The sequence below is a fragment of the Nicrophorus vespilloides genome, unplaced genomic scaffold (assembly GCF_001412225.1).
Source record: "Nicrophorus vespilloides isolate i.1.1-1 unplaced genomic scaffold, Nicve_v1.0, whole genome shotgun sequence".
Classification (NCBI taxonomy): domain Eukaryota; kingdom Metazoa; phylum Arthropoda; class Insecta; order Coleoptera; family Silphidae; genus Nicrophorus; species Nicrophorus vespilloides.
The window spans coordinates 1-23,542 of NW_017098185.1; the positions used below are offsets into that span (position 1 = coordinate 1).

Genomic DNA, 23,542 nt, shown 5'->3' on the forward strand with positions numbered 1-23,542 from the left:
GCTGTAATACGCGTTCAAAGTTGAAAAATTGAAATGAAAAGCAGTGTTTTCACATTTCATTGATTTGCTCGAAAACTATAATAGGATAGAATGAATCAATAATGCATATGAAAGCTGAATGTTTGGGGAATCCAGCAAGTATAGATACATTCCTGTGCTCTTATCCATATTGCTAATACAACTTACATCTCGAACCATAATTATCGATGCTGCATGAAAAACTGCAATCTTCTTCATAACGATCAAACAATGCTCAAGATCAAAGCCCATTGTTCTCGAAGCCATTTGAAAACCGCACGGTTTTAGATCATCTAGAACCAACATCAAATTTGGTTTGTCTGTGGTGAGGAGACAAAGAGAAGATAGATATCCGTTCATATCTGGACCTAAAAATATCCAACAAATTAGGCAAAACATTACATAGCCAAATAAAATAGCTTCAATTTATGCAATTACGATAACTTTAGAAAACTTATATGCGGTTTTTATACAAAATCCATCCATTTAATTACCTTGTTCTGTGGTCGTTTCACATTATTTTTAAATTATATTCATTTCCTAAGAATATAAATTTTACTTACCAAGTATTTTGTAAATCAATGGTAATGTCTTTGAGAACATCTCCATTTCCGTCTTGAAGAAGTTTAACTTGATCGTCCATTCTTCGACAATCGTTCCCCTCGGTTGGATTTTGACGATGACGGAAATCACCTTTTGCGGTTTCCTGTTTTTGTAAATGTTATAAGTGTTACTTTAAACATAATTAATTAAAATTGTTAATGATTTTTATTTAAATTAAAAAAAAAACTGGACGCGTAAAACTGGATAAAAGTAATAAAATAAACGTACTTGGTTGATGCATAACATTTAAAATGAAGCGTAAATATTGGAGGACAAGGATTTGTGAGAATAAAACGAAGGTTTTACAATGACATCCCATATAAATACGTAGTGAAGTTAATGAATTATCACTACGTAATTCAATATTATAATATATATAAGAGAAATATGTTAAATTAAAAATTTTTGCCAGTATTATTTAATTAATGATAAAAAAAAATATATGTATATAGACATTTACAAAAACAAAATGAGCAAATCTGTAAATGTTTAATTAAGTTTTAAGTTCTAGAGGATTTGGAAAATTTTAATATATTGTAAATACTCATAAAAAATTAACGTATTTAAAAGGTTTGTTAAAAATTTAAAATAATTTTTTCGGATTTTTTTTGTTTAATTTTATGAAATAATATTTTCTATAAGAATTGGAAATAACGAACATTAATTATTATTATTTTTTTTGGTACCAATTTGATATAGTGCGTGTATATTTCATAGTTGAAAGTGGAAAATTAAGATATTTTTCTTATTTAATATGAAAAAAAAATGTCTTTGATTGTAATTTAATTATTGCCTTTTAGTTGTAAAAAGAGCAATAAATGATGTAATTAATTGTGTATATTATAATTTTCTAATTAACAAAAAAAGGAGAAAAAATCTCCTATTGAAATGAAATTTCAATCAGAAATTTTCTGAAAATTGGAGATTCTTTTATTGTTTTAAAAATACTTTCTAATTTTATATTACTTGTAGCAAATTTATTTTATTACAAATAAAAAATTGAAGAAAATTATATAAATTATTTGGAAGAGAAGATGAAGTTTCTCAATTGAATAATTATATAAATTTTATGAAAAAAAAAAAACATGAAATTTTCTCAATTTCTTTATATAATTTATTGATTAATTAATGAATAAAGAAAATAAGAGGAGGCAATACATTTTAATGTATTTAAAAGACATGCAAATATTTTAAAAAAGAAAACATCAATTAATTGATTATATTATAATTTTCTAATTAACAACAAAAAAAAGGAGAAAAAATCTCGTATTGAAATGAAATTTCAATCAGAAATTTTCTGAAACTTGGAGATTATTTTATTGTTTTAAAAATACTTTTTAATTATATATTACTTGTAGCAAATTTATTTAATTACAAATAAAAAATTAAAGAAAATTATATAAATTTTATGGAAGAAAAAAATATTTTTTTAGAAAACTAAAATAATATAAATTATTTGGAAGAGAAGATGAAGTTTCTCAATTGAAAAATTATATAAATTTTATGAAAAAAAAAACATGAAATTTTCTCAACAGAAAAATTATATAATTTATTGATAAATTAATGAATAAAGAAAATAACAGGTGACAATAAATAAATACATTAAAATTTAAGACATTCAAATATTTAAAAAAAAAAATCAATTCCCAAACTATAAATAGCTGTAATTTATTGTTTACTGCATCAACTGCAATTAAAACCAATAAATTCACGAGGAATTATGGTAATAATATTTCTGTTTTGATTTATGTTTTGTTTATTACATTTTTGGACATTTATAATATATGCATAAACATATATTATTCAGTTGAGTTAATGAACAATATTTGAAAATAATAAATTTCAATGAATAAATGAAATAAAAAGTTTATAGATAGAAAAAGGAAAACAATTACTAATTATATATTTTTTTTAATGAAATTCATTGAGTGAAAACATCAAAACAAAAATAATTTAAATTGAAAGCTATAAACCTATTTTTTCTCAATAGAAAACTAAAATAATATAAATTATTTGGAAGAGAAGATGAAGTTTCTCAATTTCTTTATATAATTTATTGATTAATTAATGAATAAAGAAAATAAGAGGAGACAATACATTTTAATGTATTTAAAAGACATGCAAATATTTTAAAAAAGAAAACATCAATTAATTGATTATATTATAATTTTCTAATTAACAACAAAAAAAAGGAGAAAAAATCTCGTATTGAAATGAAATTTCAATCAGAAATTTTCTGAAACTTGGAGATTATTTTATTGTTTTAAAAATACTTTTTAATTATATATTACTTGTAGCAAATTTATTTAATTACAAATAAAAAAAATTAAAGAAAATTATATAAATTTTATGAAAAAAAAAAACATGAAATTTTCTCAATTTCTTTATATAATTTATTGATCAATTAATGAATAAAGAAAATAACAGGAGACAGTAAATTTTAATGTATTTAAAAGACATGCAAATATTAAAAAAAAAACATCAATTCCCAAATTATAAATAGCTATAATTTATTTTTTACTGCATCAACTGCAATTAAAACCAATAAATTCACGAGGAATGATGGTAATAATATTTCTGTTTTGAAGAAAAAAAAAACTGATTTATGTTTTGTTTATTACATTTTTGGACATTTATAATATATGCATAAACATTTATTATGAATGAATGAATAAATGAAATAAAAAGTTTATAGATAGAAAAAGGAAAACAATTACTAATTATATATTTTTTTTAATGAATTTCATTGAGTGAAAACATCAAAACAAGAATAATTTAAATTGAAAGCTATAAACCTTGAGAATTAAGAAACAACACTATATATAAGTAAATAAAGATGTAAACTAAAAACATGAAGTAATAATAATTTAATAAAATATTAAATAAATCTGGACAAAGGGTGTCTTTAAACGGGATTTTTTAATTTAAAAAATGGAATATTTTATTACCCTTCCTGTTTGTATGTGACCAAAGCTCTAGTAATATCACTCGTATAGTTGTCGCCCAATGGTACTGCAGGTTTGCAGTCATACTTGAGGATGGAAATCGTACTATCGTCGAAGAACGTCCTCAGAGACTTCTCGAACAGCTCTTTGGTAATCCACTTATCAGACATATTGCACGGAATAATGTTTGTGATGAGGAATAGAGAGAAAGACTGGTACTGGTTTAGTATTCGGGATACGTCCATTTATATACACACTCACATCCACTGTCAAGGTGTATTAGTTTTAATTCCATGCAATTTACTGCATACCAGAATTCGTGGCATTCGACACAATAGATGCATGACAGTAATTGAGGGGGGAAAATTGACGAAACGTTAATGACTTATTAATATGTCGTCTATTCGATATGTTGTTTAAACCTTTGAGGCAATATTTTGTTCGAAAGTTATGTAAACGCGATTTCACTCTACATTTATTATTTACACGCACTTTCCAGTAAACAATTATCATCTTTTAATCACAAAAATCACAATAAAATGACATAAGAAGTAAATTCAATTATTAACTTGACAATTAGTATCATAATATGAAAATAAAGTTAAAACTTGCTAAGATTAAAAACGTAACTTAGTGAAAAACTTCTACTTCTAATAAATTGAAAAGTTAAAGTGAATACTCAAACTCTCCACCTTGGACATTATTAATATTTTCATTGAAAATTTGTTCAATTTCTAATGTATTTAGATTATTATTTTTTTTCTATTTACATCGATGAAATTTCATACACATTTGCATTCAAAAATGTGAAAAATCACAATTAAATAAGTTAAGTAATTCTATTACTGAAATCGTGAATTCATTATTTTTTTTTTGGATTTTATGAAGAAATTGTTAAAGAGTTTAGTGTAAACCGGTTATTCAAAAAGAAATTAAAATTCATGTTTTTTAAATGTACGTTAGTATTACATTATTTTTATTAAAATGTCCGATTTTTATTTATGAACTGATCGAAAATTGTACAATTTCAATTACTTTATTTACATACAAGTAATGTACGAAACCAGTTCTGTTTACAACCTCGGTTCAGATTTCACTTTTTCAGGTCATTCACATTGTAAATACTTAAGCTGCTACGCATTTCCTTAATTTAAATATTTTATTGGAAATTTTATCTTTTTAGAAAGAACTTTTCAAATTATTCGATTATAATGAAAATGAAATCTTAAGTTTTACTCTCCTTACTTCACGAAACTAGTTGCTTTCATGTAAAATTCATTCTTCCCTCTGTGAGGAATCCCGCATGGCTCTCCTCTGACTCCCTTTTGTCTTCGTTTGTTTCCTACGCCTCCTCCCTCTGCATCATTCACTCTCATGTTACCATACCTAAGAACCGTACGATTTATCCAGCGCCCTCTGTTAAATACAGGATTTCACGCCTCGATCATAAACTAAACTTCAATTCCCAAACTTCTTTAATAAATATCCATTCTTAACAAAGGTTTTCCTCTTCTTTCACGATGCCGAAATCCTGTCCTAAAAAATCTCTTCGTATCTGAGACTTGCGCCCTTCGTATCTTCAACAAAATACGACATCCTAATAATCGTCTTCAAAATCCTTAATAACTTCTGTATTCATAGGAATCCCAATATGCATTCCGAATATAAATTTCCCACATATTTCTTCATTGATTATAGTATGGTATTGTTACATAAGTTCGTTCGTATTTTGGTTAATGTTTTGGTTTGATTCTGGCTACATTTTAGTGTAAAGTTTATTTAATTTTCTATCTAGTTTGTCACCTTGTGTGAAGTGAAATAGTAGAGAAAACCCAACTTCTTGAATTTTATTTTTAAAAACGAACGAACTTATGTAACTCAATACATATACAATTATGTTTTGTGTTAATAATATTTTTAGCTATAAACTAAAAGAAACTAAGCAAATGTGCAGCACAATTTTTTTTCCGAAAGAATTAGTAAAATATTACGCTCACACAAGCTGCGTTCTGATAATTTAAATTATGGATCTGTTGTAGATTATTAACTTTGCTACACGTGCCAAAAAAAAAAAACTAACTGCGTGTTTGGAAAATATGAAATTATCCTATTAAAATAATAATTATTAAGTAGAACTACTTAAGAACAGACAAATGCAAGAAAACAAAACAATCGAAAAGAAAATGTTCTTTTGAACTATTTTAAGTGGTTTTCAAGGTTAAAAATATTGCAAATCAATAAAATTTTCTTGTTCTAAGTATGGAAAATATATAGTATTCTAAGTATAATTATAAATATTTGCATATTTATACATAGTCGGAATTCTGTAATTATTTTCTGTAATAATTGGAATTAGTATAAATAATAAGAAATAATATACCTGAAGTGACCATCAAACGTCCAGTTTGTAGGTAGCCTGTCCGATTGTCCCCAAGTATAGCTTCGTGATGCCTAAGCAGTGTTTTCATATTTCATTGATTTACATTGATTTATATGAAAGCTGAATGTTTGGGGAATCCAGCAAGTATAGAAACATTCCTGCGCTCTTATCCATATTGCTGTAATACGCGTTCAAATTTGAAAAATTGAAACTAGAACGTTCGAAAAGCAGTGTTTTCATATTTCATTGATTTACTCGAAAAGTATAATAGATAGAATTAATCCAATATATGCATATGAAAGCTGAAAGTTTGGGGAATCCAGCAAGTATAGATACTTTCCTGTGCTCTTATCCATATTGCTGTAATACGCGTTCAAAGTTTAAAAAGTGCTCGAAAAAGTAGTGTTTTCACATTTCAATGAATGAATCCAATATATGCATGTGAAAGCTGAATGTTTGGGGAATCCAGCAAGTATAGATACATTTCTGTGCTCTTATCGATATTGCTGTAATACGCGTTCCTTTTATGAAATCGAGGGGTGTGGGGAGGCGCCAAATGATTACATACTTTTGAGGGAGGCGTAGTAACATCAAGTTTGGAAACCACTGGTTTAGGGTCAACTGGCTATTGACCATAGGTCTTTCTGACCTATAATAATTTAAACATTATTTGATACTATAATTCATAAAAATTTAACAAAGTTTCATTTTCCTGACTATATTTTGTTCTTAAGACCGTAAAGAATAAGAGAAAATTTAACATCGAAACTGAATACATATGATGAATCAATAATTTCTTGCTTTTAAAAGACAATAAAGTGTTTGCAATTGTTTTAGTATGTCTGTAAAAAAAATAACTTCATCAGATAAAACTATTTTCAATATGTTTAGTAATCGCATCAATTTGTATTATTTCGATCCATAACTTTAACGACTTCTTTAATAAATTATCTGTCTTCATATGGACATTTGGCACGGGAAAAATTCTAAGTTGCCAAAAAAAAACTAGCTGGTTTGGTCTGTCATCTTTGTGTCTAAAAGAAGACAAGAGTTGTAAGGATTTATGTTTATTTTTTGGTAATTTGGAATTGATTTGGATATTGAGTTGAAAGGTGCTTTGATTTGAACGCTTCAATTATTCAATTTAACAAGATTTTATCGAAAACCGCACATAACTCAACGAAGATCCACATTTACCCACTATACGCTGCTCTATACAGTTGAATCTGTTTTTGTGTTGTTTATTTGTATGCGGTTTTAAAGTCCTCGTTTAGTGCGGTTTCAAACTATTGCTGCATATTTAATATCTTAATGAATTATATATTTTATTTACTTAGAATCAGAAAATTAAAAAAAAAAAGAAATTGCTTCAATTCGGATCAATAAAATTGTAAATAAAGTAGAACCTCGCATAACGAGCATTTCGCTTAACGAGCAAAATCAATTGTAAGATAAATGATTTCAAAATGGAACGCATTATCGTATATTATTACATTAATTTATATTCGTTTTTGTTTGTTTTCTGCAAATCGAATTCGAATTTCATTGGTTGGTTTATTCAGCGATAGAAGAAAAGATGAAGATAATTCACGCTCCTTAACAATGTACAGAAAATATTCTTTGAATAAACGTTATACATAATGTTTTGTTGAGTATTTTTTTCTGCATGGAACGCATTAAAATATTTTACATTAATTTATATTTTTTTTCCTTTAACAAGTGTTTCGCATTACGAGTAATACGAGTTATATAAGGTGGCGCAAAAATAATGTCATAATTTGAATTATCAATTGTTGCTCGCAAAACATCTGGTTCCAAATTGTCGATTTCTTCTTCAATGTTAGCTTTCAAGACTTGCAAGTTTTATGGTTTGTTGTGGTAAACGCGAGATTTAAAAAAAAACAGGGAAAACGAAGACGAAATTCACGTTGCGTTAAAAAAAGCAGACTGAAAATTTGTCAAATAAGCAGTAACAATAAATCAACATTCTTGAGATCCATGGCTTGTGGACAACTAATTCGCTATATATCTACATCATAAATGTCAAGGCACAGTGACATTTGGCGTCATCTTCAAAAATGGCAGCCATTCCAAATTATGACATTACTTTTGCGCCACCTTATATAATAAAATAAATCAATAAAAACACTTTTTTATTATTTTTAATGTTCCAAAAAAAAAACAGTAAAAAATAAACAATATAATGTGTGTACCTATTATCTTAAAATTATGTGTTATTATAAGTGAGCACGTAATGCAATAGAATTTGTATTATCGTGTTACCAACTACAAATTAAAAGTGACAAATGAAAGAAGAAACAAAAGTGAAAACAATGCGAACAATGGATTCCACGTGCAGATATTAATTTTCTTGGAAACATTTGTCGATAAATATTATAAATTATTAGATGCTAATTGGATGAGGTAAACGTTGCCTATTGTGCATAAAATAATTAAGGGAATTTAATCTAATGCACCGAGCCTATCCAAGTACGGTATGTATTGTTCCATAGACTTCTTGAATTTTTCGTTCGTGTAGCAGTGATGTCTGAAGCTGCCTTCTGTCGAATCGCCCATCAGATCTTCGAACGTTGCATCCTCTCTATGTGAAGCTCTGACCAATGGAGCTACAGTTGCTGCTCCCATCAAACCTAAAAGAAGAAAAAAGAAACAAATTAATTAAGATTATTAGTAGCAAAAATAGTTTTCTTCAGTCCGTCAAAATTAGTTTACAAGATTGTAATTACTTCAAGCTAAAGAAATGCATCATGAAATTGTAGAAAGTATTGAAATATTGGGTGAACAAAACGCTCAGAACTTTTTACTTCATCCAATATATAACAAAAGTTTCTTATTTAATTGTAGCCTTTTCAACATTATTGAATTCAACTTAAAATTAAGTTATTGGTTAATTTTGACGTCGAAACTAAGAAACTGATAAAGTACAATTATATAAATAAAAGCAAGAAAGAAAAAAAAAATAATTAAAAGGAACAAAATTACACTAATTATTTTTATGTTTTTTTTATATGTATTTGGATCATTGAATAACAGCAACGTTTTCATCATTATTTCAGGTGTGTTTTTCAAAATAATCTATTTTTTGGTGAAACGTCGATTTTAAAACGTTTTAATTAAATGAATTTATAACTTAATTTTCAGATTTTACCAAATTTTCGAATAATATGAAGTAATTCAAATATACTATTAATTATTAAATAGTGAAATGATATTTTTTTTTTAAATAACATTGTTTACGTACTAATAATTTGAAAATTTGAAAACATTTTCAACTAATATATGATGTAGACATAAGAAATCCACGGATTGTAAAAGACCTTGAGTAATAATTAAAAAAACAACATATTTTTAAAGCATAATATTTGGATGCAGATTATCTACTAATAAGTAGAACACGTGCGTAATCAACTAATTGTAACGTCATAGCGATAATTAAATAATAACTTGTACTGATTCAAAGTGAAATGTAGATAAAAATTATTTTTATGTTTGACAACTTTCGGACAGTTAAACAACATTTGTTGTGGATGTTACTTATTTGTTAAAAAAAAAAACATCGCACAAATAAAAACAAAGTATTTAGAGGTCGTATGATTAATGCTTCACAACTTACGTAAAGTTAAAAAACGTGTCTTGTAGATGCTATTTAAATAGGTGATTAATTTATTGATTGTATTATTTTATTTGAATTTATTATATTTTATTGTTATAAACAAATATCAACTGGAAAAAAGCTACTTTTTATTACAAAAAAATAGGTTTTTTTTAACGTTAAAATTAAATAAACAATTTTTTTTGTTTTTCTTAGATAACCTATATATTTTTTTTTATTGAAATAGACAATTCTCCATGGCAACAAAAAAAATGAGTTTTAGATGTTTGTTTTCATTTTTCTTTTGTTAGTATTTATGTCATATTTCAATTGACATTGGAAAGTAAAACGCGAAAAATTAATTGTTCAGGCAATGCGGGAAAGGAAAATTTTACGATAATTACCTTGCAGCGCTCTTGAATTTAAATCTTTTCGGAATTCCTCTCTAGACGGAACGCTCGATAAACTGTAATTCATGTTGGACAGAGTCGCCAGCAAGTGTCCATAATACGAATCCAACAGAGTTTCCATGTGCAACTTTCGCACTTCCTCGCTGGGACTCGTCGCAAGGAAATAGTGAAGATCAACTGCTGGACTCGTATAATGCACGACTTGGAAGTCGACCTGTTAACAAAGAAACAACAAAATATATTGTAAATTAAAATTAATTGGTTTTGTTTTTTTCTTTTTGTATTACAAATCTGAGATCTTTCAGTTTTCCGCTGTTGGCGTGATACGAGAAAAGCATGTTGTTAACCCAAAGATCGCCGTGATTGATGACATTGAATCCGCCCAGTTTCTTCCTGCAGGATTCGTCGGCTTTCATCAAGATGTCGGGGAGTAGCTTCTGCATCTTCGCACCGTACTTCTCCAAACCTTAAAGAGGAAAATTTATTGTGAGAATGGGTAATTTTTTGATTTTTTTTTTTTTGATGTATTATCACCTTGCCATTGCAAACAACTTTCTGCGAGCGATTCGACTCCTTTCCGCATCCACTCGCTTACTAAGTCATTCTTTGAGTACATTCCAGATGAATAGTTTTTCATAGCCGATGGATCCTAAATAATTGAAAATGTTAAACGTCAAATATTTGCAATAATTTTATAACAATTGTGAGAAACGTGTCTCACAATTTATTTTACAAATTATTATTCTAAATTACTTCAAGAATTATTAAAATACGTACAAGAACTATATTAGCGTTTAAAGTTTGTAATTGACGTAAGATATTTAGGTTATACTCCGTTAAAATCAGTGGCGTGCATAGAGACTAAACTGTTATACATCATGTGTGACCCACCGGTGGGTCATGCAGTCGTCAAATATATTACAACTAAACTATTAGGTATTATAAAGCAGTTTTTTCGCAATTATGTTTGTTTTGAAGGAGTCCTGTCAATGTTATGATTTTTTTACTTTTGACATTTTTGACTGTATTAGCGTTTAAAGTTTGTAATTGACGTAAGATATTTGAGGTTATACTCTGTTAAAATCAGTGGCGTGCATAGAGACTAAACTGTTATACATCATGTGTGACCCACCGGTGGGTCATGCAGTCGTCAAATATATTACAAGTAAACTATTAGGTATTATAAAGCAGTTTTTTCGCAATTATGTTTGTTTTGAAGGAGTCCTGTCTATGTTATGATTTTTTTACTTTTGACATTTGATAGATGTCACTTTTAGCTTACTTTATATTCAATTTTAACATAAACTGCAAACATGAATATTTTCGACTTATTTTACTTTTTTATTGATTGCTTAACTCTTAACCAAAAATTCATAAATTGTATCGGATGGTATGGATCAACATCGGATGGTATGGTCTATCAAGATTCATCCTTTGACATACTAACCAAATTAAAGGATAAATCCTCTTTTCTGAAAATTAGTTTTCATGTAAAAATTGGTTTTAAAAAAATCAAAATTTGTATTCAAAAATTGACACACCAATTTAAATTAAATCATTAATATTTATTTTTTTAAACGAATCATTACTGCTAATGAAAAAAGTATCATGTACAAATAGCATCAATCAAAAAACCATCATGGTCCAACGTGATGAAACAGCACAAGTCACATCAAAAAACTAAATTTCATCAAAAAAAAAGGAGAAGCTTTCAAGGAACCAAACTATCAATTCATAAGTGTCAACAAGTAATGAAAATGGAAAAACTACTAGAATTGAGAAATCACATAATAATAATATTGTTTCGAGATAATGCAAGACCTCATACATCTTTGGTAACTTGTGAAAAATTATTGGGAAATGACCTCACATTCCCCATATAACCTTGCACCATTATATTACTATTTATTTCGAAGATTGCAAAACTCTTTGAAACTTTCACTAGTGATGATGACATAAAAATAGCCAACACCAGAAGTTGTAGAATTTTCGAATCATTATGTTAACAGAAATATGGCAAAAGGTCATATATAATTGATTGAAGTTCATACCTTCTAAAGGGTATCCCAAAATTAACGCAAGATTTGAATTTGCCGCCATTCAATAAAAAAAAATCACAATCTGAAGACTAAAAACTGTGTTTTCTATTTAATCCAAATATTGCGTTAATTCTGGGACAGCCTTTATGAAAATACCGAAATTACCCAATAGTTATTAATATTTATTAAAAAGTTATTTTGTCCACATATTTTGTTCTTACTATTTCTGATACTTTCTGTACTAAACTTGAATATTATATAAAATGTTAAATTAAAAAAAAAAGAATAAACTCTAAATGTAATAATTTAAAAATATGAAAGTCAGTTCTTCATTTTTAAACAACAATAAAAAAAAATGTAAAACTGCAGTCTTTCCAAATAATTTTCTTATTTTAGTAAAAGTCAAATCAATTTTAGTTTAAACTTAAAATTACATGGGATACTTTTCAAAACACTTGTCAATTATATTTATTAAACGCTTTTTTTTTTTGTAATTTTTGAATTAAGTAGACAAATCCGTGTTGCGTAAATAAGTTGTTAAGTGTAAGCCCATAAGCAAAAGTCTCGTTTATAGGAATGATTAATAGAAGAACGTGTTTACATATTCTAGGTACATCAAGTAGGTCAAAGTCACAACGAGACTTCCATTACTAATACATTTAAAATCTAACTAATATAAACAACGATTCAATATACTGACCTTATCTGTTACTACGACGGACGCAGCATGAAACTGCGCAATTTTCTTCATCACCATCTGACAATGCTCCAAGTCCAAACCCATTTGTCTCGGTACCATTTTGAATCCAAGCGGTTGCAGATCTTGAAGAACCAGAATCGCATTCGGCTCGTTCTTCGTTAAAAGGGATAAGGACGATAAACATCCTTCGTAATCGGGGCCTGAATAATATAACAAAGTTGTTAACAATAAATACAAAGATTAGATATTTATTATTCATCAGAGAGTTGATTATTAATCGAAGATGTACGTGACACAGTTGGGAATGATTATAAAAACAAATATTATGGTACATGACGTAACGTTCTGCGCTCGAAGTAAGCCATGTAAAATATATAAAATGGTCTTTTGCATATGAAATTAGGTAAATGTTTTGTTACATAAAATTACAATTCATAGATAAATAGTTGAGCAATTTAAATGAAAAACATTCTCACATGTAAACTGCAAAATTGTATATAGTTTTTTTTTTGGGCCTAAATGAGACTAACAAATATTTGTAAATTAATTAATTAATAGAAAAATAAAGAAATATTTTGGAAAAAAGCATTTAATACATTTAGACCAGTGATTCTCAAAGTGGTCTATATCGACCCCCAGAGTTTGGGAACCTCTGATTTAGACAGATACTATTGTAAAGAAAAACATTTCCAATTATCATTTTAGACATATTATAACTTTCAATAGTTAAGTGAAATAGCTAAATGAAATAGAAATAAAGCTCATAAAATGAGACTTGATTGTATGAAGTGCAAAACTGGTATATAAAAAATAATTTGATGTACTCATTTTTGAGAATTTATTTTGTTGATTGATTGAAGCCTGACTATGCAAGATATTGATATACATTCTACATAATATTTATGATTTTAATCTACACTTAATTTACATTAGTTTTATTATGATTTAAACGTGTTAATTGTAATTAACGTTAGAAATCATTTAATTAGTTTCAAATTTGTTTTCTATTAAATTTACTTTAATATGAAAGTACAATTGATATATGAAACGTTAAACCTTGCACCAGATTTATTTAGATCAAATTCCATTAAAGTCTCAATATAATAGACGCCACGTGCTACACGCAGGTATTTTAAACAAAGTTCATTAGTTTTATCAAAGTATTATGTTTTACTTGCAGCATGTAGACCACTTTATTATTAATTATTAACTATAATAGATAGAATGAATCCAATATATGCATATGAAAGCTGAATGTTTGGGGAATTCAGCAAGTATAGATATATTCCTGTGCTCTTATCCATATTGCTGTAATACGCGTTCAAAGATGAAAAATTGAAATTAGAACGTTCGAAAAAGCAGTGTTTTCACATTTCATTGATTGAATGAAATGTAAATTGATTTGTTAAACTTATATTGTCTAAATATTTCGTACAGTGCGCGTAATTGTTTCCCGCAATATTCCGGACTAATCGAGGAACTAAATACATACAAAAATGAAACGAATGATTTATTTCTTTTTATCAATTACATATTAGAATTAGTAATCATTTGATGAATAATGATAATAATTGTTTGTATATGCTAATAATTGTTCAGGAATATATTATATTACTATTCATGAATTCAATTGATGGTTAATTAATTGTTACAAATCGTAAACATAATTATGGAAATCGAAGCAATTTCAACTAGTTCAAGGTGAAAAGTTACATAAATTAATTGTGTTTCCTTATCGAAATGTGTTTTAAAACTTATACAACAATTATAAAAAAAAAATATATTTCATCCAATTTACTAATCTTTTCGTTTGTAATTAATAGTTTAGCTATAGTTATGTTATGAGATCTTACTTTTAATTGATTATTGATCAAAGAGAGCTCGAAACATCTTGATTCAAATAAAATATGAATGAATTTGCAATTTAAGATTACTTATAAAAAAAATGTTTCATCTAATTTAGTTTTTCCTAATCTCTTAAAATTAGAATTATCTTTTTGTTTAAGTTTTTTTATAATTAATAGTTTAACTATAGTTTTACATATGTTTTGAGATCTTGCTTTTAACTGATTATTGATCAAAGAGTCCTCAAAACATATGGAATACGAATATATTTTCCTGAGTATTTTAGCAGTAAAAATACCGACATTGAATGTATGATCATACCAAAACGAGTAGTCAAAAAGATGATATATTTTTCAGTTTATCATTCCCTTATTTTTGGTAATAACGAGAATATGTTATTATAAAATAAGCTTTTCCGGGTCTGAAATCTCTTTCTTATTTCATTCGAAGCCGACAGTTTTGATGCGTTTGTCTTCTACATCCGTGGTTCTTAACCGTTTAGTAAATTTAGTAAATTTTATAATATTTTTGCAGCCCACTAATTTAAAATAGTGATTTTATATCTTAAAACGATAATTTAAACTTAAATCATTTGTCAATTGTAATCGTAGATTGATAAATTCTGTTACAAATCCAATTTCAATTACTTTATCCAATTCAAAATTATCTGTAATAAACTGAGAATCATTTGGAAACATTTCAAAAACATTCGATTCTTACTAATGGATCTTGCATGGAAAACATGTTGTGTTGCATAAATAAATGTAGTTAGTTTATAATATTTTGAAATCCAATTTTTGGCGTCGAAATAAATGAACAATTTTTTTTTATCATTTAGAAATATTTCATGGCAATGTGTCACAGAGAAGTTAAATGGTTTATCAGAATGTCAGTAATTGAAATATTTCTCTTTTTCCAAATTGATTCCAAATCACTATTATAAAAACTCATTCAAGTTTAAATTGAATTACACTTATACAAAACTATAAATAACACTTAATAATTGTACTTAGTATATGAAAATAATACAATTATTCTTACCTAATGCATCGTACATTAGTGGTAGAGTTTTACTAAACATTTCCATTTCCTTAGAGAAGAACTGAAGTCCGGCCGTTAAAAATCCCATAACCGTGTCCTTGAATTCGATTTTGATTATTACAGACATGCTCTCCTGAGATTCACTGAAATATATAAATATAACATAAAGTATTGTATTTATAATATAGTTAGAATTAATGAAATTTGTATATATGGATACAAAATGTATAATTTATAAATAATTAAAACAACGAACAAAAACGTATGTTGTTATACAATAAATTACCACGGCAACATCATAACACTGATAGCATTTATCAATATAACAATAACAAACGAACAATAAAATTAGAATTTTAAATAAATGAATGAAATTTCGTAGATTTTAAACAATATACTATTATGTTGCCATGCCAACATTACTTTATCAAACAATATTTAGATACAAATTTTATATTACCATAACAACATCACAATATAGACATAATTAAGCTTGTGAACAAAACAAACAAAAATTTACAACAAAAAAGAAAAAAAAAACATTGATTCGACCATTTACTTAAATATAATTAGTATTATTCAATTCGTTTAAAACATTGTAATTATAATATAACGTTTTCTATGGCAATTTTCATCAACATTCAAAGAGTGAGGTCTTTCATAATTTTAATTTCAGTTTTTTTTTTGTGGGAAACATCTGATCATTCTTTCATAAAGAAAACTATAACATTAAAAGATGTTCACACAAACAAAAAAAACTATAATAAAAGTGAATCAAAGTTGTCTTAAACTATTAAATTCTTCACAATTCACATAACATAATTACCAAAACAAGTATTAATATTCACGAAAAAAAAAAATGAGTTTATAAATAATAAAAATTACATAATTGCTAAAAAAAATGGCAAACAAATTCATTTCTAAATTTCACCATTGTTATACGATTGTAATTACACGTGTTTCCTTCTGTTTTTTTTTTTTAAATTTTGTATTGCAAGCACGAATACCTTGACCTAACGATAATATTTTTAAAAATAATAATAATATAATTAAAAATAATTTCATAATTCAGAAAATAAATTATAATTATTCGTAATTACAACTACTTTTATAGAAATTGAAACTCATTTCGAAAATGTGATGACATTTAATAATTTAATGATACAGCAAAACTATACGAGATAGTCGAATTTTTAAATAAACAAAATAAAAATATGGAAATGTATTTCTCAATTTTCAACATGATTTTACATTCATTTTAATACGATCAAGGTCAATTATATACCCGTGACTTTCAATGAGATGTTAATGAAATGTTTATTTTCTAAATTACATAATTAAAATTTTCATCATTTTTCATTTCATAAATATTAAACTTAATGGAAAATATCAATATTATTTATATTAATAATGTATTTTACATTAATATATTGTTACTTAGAAATGTTGTGTGAAGTTTTAAAGTAATAAATAAGTTATAATTGTAACAGATTTATTTTATTAGTATTTGCTTGTTTATGTATTTATAAGACACTTACTTTGATAATGCGAATGTAACTTGGGCACGATACAATTGGCTCGTATAGTTATCACCGATGGGAACGGCAGCTTTCACCGAATATCCAAGAATTTTAATGTTCTCATCTCCCAGGAAAGTCCGGAAGGATTCCTCCAGCAATTCCTTTGTGACACACTGCTGCGTTGACATTGTACTAAAAACGAATACCCAACAATTACTCAGATATATAAGTTCGCGAATTTTATAATAAAAAAAGAAAGAAAAGTTTCATTACAAAAATTAAATTTCATATTAATATTTAATATATATATGCTAATAAGTACTATGTATACTCTTTATCGAGTACAGTTTTGTGGAAAGTTCCCACGACAAGCTTATCGTCACTTGCAACAAGGTTTTATTGCACTAACATCTGCATAATACAATAAAACCTTTTTTTTTTTGGAGAAACACTTTGGTTTCTCATGTTCTGCTAATTTTTACCACCCGTCTAGGTCAATTGGCAAATTAGCCCTTACCCTTAGAATATTACTTCGTATTCAGGACGTCTTCTTATGTTATTTTAAGTTGGTCCTAGTCCTAGTTAGTCTGAGACTCATGTGAATCCTAGGAAGAACCTAGTCCTAGTTTGACTCTACTCTTGACCAGCAACCTATGCTTGTAGCAACTGGAAGCTAGATTACGACACTGAAGCATCTAAGTGTTAAATAAATACTATTAAGTACACTGACTTTAATCTAGACTCTTCCATAAAACCCACTAGGACTCCACATCTACAATACAATAAATTATTTCACAGTGTTCAGAGATATTCTATCCCGGGACACGACAACGTATTTAATAAATCCATGCAGTATAGATTTAGTACTGAACGACTTTGAAAACACTTTGGACAGATTTTAGTAAAAGTCGCTAAACTGGAAATTATGACTCAAGAAAAATAAGTATTTAATTTACTAAATAATTATGTTATTATTAAAATTACAGAAGTAGATATATAAATATGGGATGTATTTTGACACCTTGCCCCATTTAGACTACGTTTAACACAACAAGTCGATCGGCGACAAAGTTTTAAAATAAAAGGAAGATCTTGTGTACACAAAAGTTGTCCACACCTGCTATATAATATCATTAAGTAAATGGTCAGAAAATATTCTATAAACTACAAACTAATTAGATACAGCAATACTTCGCTTAAGGCGGTTTCAATCAGTCCGGATTCATTGTAAAAGCAAAACGAAAAAATTCAAAATAAGTTTTTTTCTCTAATAAATTGATTATTTACTATCTGCCACATGCTGGCAACGAGTAAATAGTTTTGAAACTGTAACAAAATGTAACACTGAAAAATTGAAAACCTACCGAATTACATAATAGAATAACAATAAAAATATAAGGGAGATCAAAGGTGTTATACCTTTTTAGTCTATGGGAGGGTTTCACTATTGTCTATTGTATTGGGGGTGCTTTTTTAATCAATTTTGATATCGCTCACTAAACATAGTAATTTCACTTTTCGCGGTATTTATTTGGAGGTCATTGATCACGTCGTTTGGATTATTACATTTCATTGATTTACTCGAAAACTGTAATAGATAGAATGAATCCAATATATGCATATGAAAGCTGAAGGTTTGGGGAATCCAGCAAATATAGATACATTCCTGTGCTCTCATCCATATTGCTGTAATACGCGTTCAAAGTTGAAGAATTGAAATTAAAACGTTCGAAAAAGCAGTGTCTTACATTTCATTGATTTACTCTAAAACTATAATAGATAGAATGAATCCAATATATGCACATGAAAGCTGAATGTTTGGGGAATCCAGCAAGTATAGATACATTCCTGTGCTCTTATCCATATTGCTGTAATACGCGTTCAAATTTGAAACAAAAAAATAATAATAAAAACAATGGTTTCTTAGAAAGAATGTGGTATAACGAGATTTATGATCGGCAGTTCATGTTGACGGAAAATTTTATTTATTCAACGCATGGAACAAAATACAATTGCTAAGAAAATGCACGTGCATATATAGAATAATTATCTCAAAAAATATAATTTCCGACTATCTAATTTGTAAATTAAATCGACATCGTTAATTGTTAAGTTGACAATTAAACGATGTGACTAATTTTGTTATGAATAAATGAATGAATATAAATCAATCATGAGAATTTATGATAAATACTGATCGTATTAAATTATATTTATTCTAAAACTGATTTACTAACCTATTTAAACAAAAACAAGACCATTTACTCCAATCCAACTGATTTAATTGTACACTGATTTATTACAATTTATTACCAACCAACATCAATAAATGTTTAAAGTTATTGCAATTATAATTACAAAGATATTTCAACTAAATGAAATATTTACTGTTAACTTTTAGGGCCCTAGTTTTTTTATTTATTTTTTGTCCACTTTAATTGAATGGTACACTTAGTCACAGCCCATAAAAGCTACGTCTAAAAATACTAAACACAAAAATGATTGAATTCGTTCAATCGATTAAAATATACAATTAATTATTTTGATATGTTCACTTTCTTATCAAAAAATGACTTGATATTTTTACACGGAATATTCTGATATTTAATGGATCGATTAAATAATCTCTTCTTTCACAAATTGCACATAAAATTATTTATAATTTGTGAGTTTATGGTTTATCTAGCAAAACGTGCAGTGATTTTTTGCTTAATTACTTTCACTATCTCAAATCTTTGCACAATAATTCAGATAAGGACAAATACTGAAAAATTTACATATATTTGATAAAAAAAAAAAAGTAATTAATAAATAAAGGATATCGGTGACATTCGAAATCCCGACAGTATTGAAATCCCGACTCCCGAGATTATTTCATAATGTTATTGTAAAAATTTTCGATTTTCGGGATGTTGATACAGTCGGGATTATGGTTGTCGAGATTCTGACACAATAGGGATTATGGTTGTCGAGATTTTGATATAGTTATGATATAGTATGATATGTTTTATTCAATATTGTAATTATTGGAAATATAAAAATAAATTTTATTTATCAACAGATAACTTTAATCTTATAAGCAACATTTAATAATTAACAAATTCATACAAAAATATTTGATTTTGTCTCAAAAAGTATTTTAAATGGAACACTTTTTTTTTTGTAAAATATAATACAAAGAGCTATTGAAATGATCATTTAAATAAACTTTTAACTTAAAAATCTTAATTATAATTAGTCTATAAACATTACTTATCAATTGAAATAGTTTGTTGACCTTTGGAACAACTAAGATCTCACATAAAGTGAACATAACTGGTATCAATTGATAAAATTAATACGTACTTTGATATAACTATAAAATAAAAAACTATAAAATGTTCAGTTTGCAAAAATAAGATAAGATATTAATTTAGTATAACTAAATTAATATCTTATTTGTATATTATTTCAATAAACAAAAACTTTTAACATTTAATTATGTTTTATAGAAAAAAAAAAATCTTCAAACTAATTCCATTTTTAATGTATATACGAATGATATTAGTTATTTGGTACAGTGGCATGGTTTTTAGGAATTGCAAAATTATAAAAATAAACACAACTAACCCAAACTTTTATTGAATTTGGATTGAATTAGAACAGTTTATGTCCCCCCAAACAGTATTAGTACAGAACCTTCACACGAAAGAATTTAGCACAAGTGTTACCCAGAATTAACAGTCCGCTTCTGATTTTATAGAAGAAACGTGGATTTTCATCAAATTGTAAACTTTTCTTAACATTAAATTGCATATTTTTGATCTTATTTTTTATGAATTAACTGACCTTTATATGTAAAAATGTAAAAAACAATGCGGGAAAACCAAACTATAAATAACTGGTAACAACACGTATTTTCTTTTATGAAATTCTTTTTAACACGGAAACTTATTTTATCTGTATTTTTTTCATAAACAGTTTTTTTCTTTTTAGATTTAGTAACGAAATACAACCTATTATAATATGCAAACATTTCAATGCCAATGAACTGTTCTCACCTTGAATTTTATTTTGCATTAAAACCAAAAAATTACAGTTTATTAATGTTAAACTTACGTTCAGTTGTTGATATTTGAATGGACACAAATTCTTTTCGTCGGTTTACACCTTCTAACTTCGTTAGTAGGATAAGAGAAACCTAAGAGTAACGACACAACAAATATTACAAGTACGAATGCACGAGTCAAAAGATTCATCGTACTTTATATATATACACGCCACATGAGAGTGAGATCATTCCTACTCAACTGCAATTTTTAAGCGAAGCAATAATTTCAATGTTTCACATTTATAAATGAATTGAGACGTAGAGAATAGATAATAACAAAAATACACGAGACAATTAAAGTAATTTCATATTAGATCCCTTTGTTACATCGACATTCAAGAAATGTCAAAGCATACATTATTATTTTGTATATACGTAATTAGGGAGGATGCATGTACATGAAGTCATTAAAATACGTGTATTTAGAATTACACGCGAAGTCGAAATTCGTGGAACTTTTTTGGCCTTTGAAACGAGATTTCCGAAAACGACGACTTTTTTTTTTAATTGCGTATCATTTAATAATTCATTATATAATTGCAGTTAAAAAAAATCGATTAAGTATGTAAATAACTATCGTTTCTGTATGCGTTTTTTTTTATGAAGCAGTGGTATTTGTGTCGTATAATTTTATTCACAATCTGTTCATCAATGTGAACATTGAGTAAATTTAAGATTAGATCTTTCCATTGTCCATCGACTTCTATCATTGTTTTTCATAACTAAATGTGATATAAATTTTGTGATTTTTTCTATAAAATAATTGAATTATTTAAGTTACAAGTTTTATAATTGAAATTTCTCATTTAGTTTTTGCGAACTGTTGAACATTTTGAATTGCTTATCATATAGCACAGGGTTTCTCAAACTATGAACACTGGTGTAAAATTCTTAAAACAAACTAAATTTGAATTGAACACAATTAAATGAATTCTAAAAAAAAAAGTACACAAAATCATTTTCATACATAAATAACCTTTTTTTGATGTTAAATTACCACAAGTAGGGTAAAAATTAAATTCTTGGAAATTAAAATATTGTAAGTTTGTTTTACTCCGAAGACAGTGTTATTGAATCGAAAATGAAACGTCGACGTAAACAAATATATTTTGGAGTAATAGGTACAAAAGTTCTCCGACTCCCTGCTCAATCCAATTATGTCTCGTTTTGTGCTGTTTGTTTTTATGCGGTTTTAATACTGTCGATTAATCCGGTTTGAAACAGAATTTAGTTTTGTTGTAAAAGTATAATAATTTATTGGGAAAATCTTCAGGCTTGGAAGATTTGCAGACACAATTTTATTGTTTAGCTTAAGGGTTCCCAAACTTTTTCGGCGCTCTTAAAATATCCAGTCAAAACATTGATCCATCTCAGGGCGAACTTTATATAATAGGGCATCAAACTGAACAGGTCCATAGATGCGTTGCAAGCGGTGATCAACATATCGAAGAAAGCAAGATTTGGTACTAGAAGCAACAGAAAGTGATCAGGGCGAGAAATTAATGAACTAGACCTAGACTCAGTAACGAACCTAGAACCTATGCTTCTTAGAACATGAATTCTAGACGAAGAAGTTGTCAATAATTGTATAGTGAATAATAAAGTGTTTATTATCAAACTTCACCTCTAGCAATCCTTAAAAACTCTACTCTCAAGAGATATTCCAATCCAGGGATACGACACAATAACTATTATTAATATAAAAACTATTTTTTTTTATATTATCCTGGAAAATTATACTTTATAACAAAATTATCATGTGTTAGCTTTACAGCATTTCATAACTAATTTAACGATACTTTTGTTAATAATTTCCATGTGGTCATTGCGTATTTATTTATTTTTTTTATTAGGTTAATATTTATTTTTATAATATTACTAACAAGTCATTAAGAAAGTTATTTAGATGATTTAATTTTCTGTATTTGTTTATTCTTGACGAACCATGGAGCTTTGAACAGAAGTCCTTTGGATCGTTTCTTTTATATTTCTTGTATAAATTAAATCGTTAATTAATAAATTGCTTATTAATAATTCTTATATATAAACATTTTTCAAATACTTTTTTTCTCAACTCCGGGTTAATTAAATTACAGTGTTTTACACATGTTAATATAAAGCTGAATGTTTGGGGAATCTAGCAAGTATCGATATATTACTATGGTTTTATCCGTTTGGCTGTAATTCGTGTTCAAAGTTTAAAAAATGCTCGAAAAAGCAGTGTTTTTACATTTCATTGATTTACTCGAAAACTATAATAGCATAGAATTAATCCAAAAGATGCATATGAAAGCTGAATGTTTGGGGAATCTAGCAATATGATTACTGTGGTTTTATC

The 23,542-nt window shown here is 27.0% G+C and overlaps 2 protein-coding genes across 3 annotated transcripts; both read right to left on the reverse strand.

Annotated features, from left to right (window-relative positions):
- Positions 1–186: 186 nt before the first annotated feature.
- LOC108561843 lies at positions 187–3,736 on the reverse strand (the record flags this gene model as incomplete). The annotated part of the gene is made up of 3 exons (XM_017919925.1): positions 3,570–3,736; positions 582–724; positions 187–386 (listed from the first exon to the last, which is right to left on the reverse strand). Coding segments are annotated over exons 1-3 (510 nt in total), but the record flags the coding sequence as incomplete, so codon positions are not given.
- Positions 3,737–8,115: 4,379 nt separating this feature from the next.
- Positions 8,116–21,397, reverse strand: LOC108561844 (uncharacterized oxidoreductase dhs-27-like). 2 transcript variants are annotated; one of them, XM_017919927.1, is made up of 8 exons: positions 17,632–17,870; positions 17,133–17,306; positions 15,595–15,737; positions 12,709–12,908; positions 10,504–10,618; positions 10,257–10,435; positions 9,964–10,183; positions 8,116–8,597 (listed from the first exon to the last, which is right to left on the reverse strand). In XM_017919927.1, the coding sequence occupies exons 2-8, from the start codon at positions 17,300–17,302 to the stop codon at positions 8,410–8,412; spliced, it is 1,215 nt and encodes a 404-aa protein (XP_017775416.1). In that variant the 5' UTR covers positions 17,303–17,306; positions 17,632–17,870; the 3' UTR covers positions 8,116–8,409. The 2 variants fall into 2 exon arrangements, with proteins under 2 accessions (XP_017775416.1, XP_017775415.1); XM_017919926.1 differs by lacking the exon at positions 17,632–17,870 and adding an exon at positions 21,213–21,397 and having other exon boundaries at positions 8,117–8,597.
- Between the last annotated feature and the right edge of the window lie 2,145 nt (positions 21,398–23,542).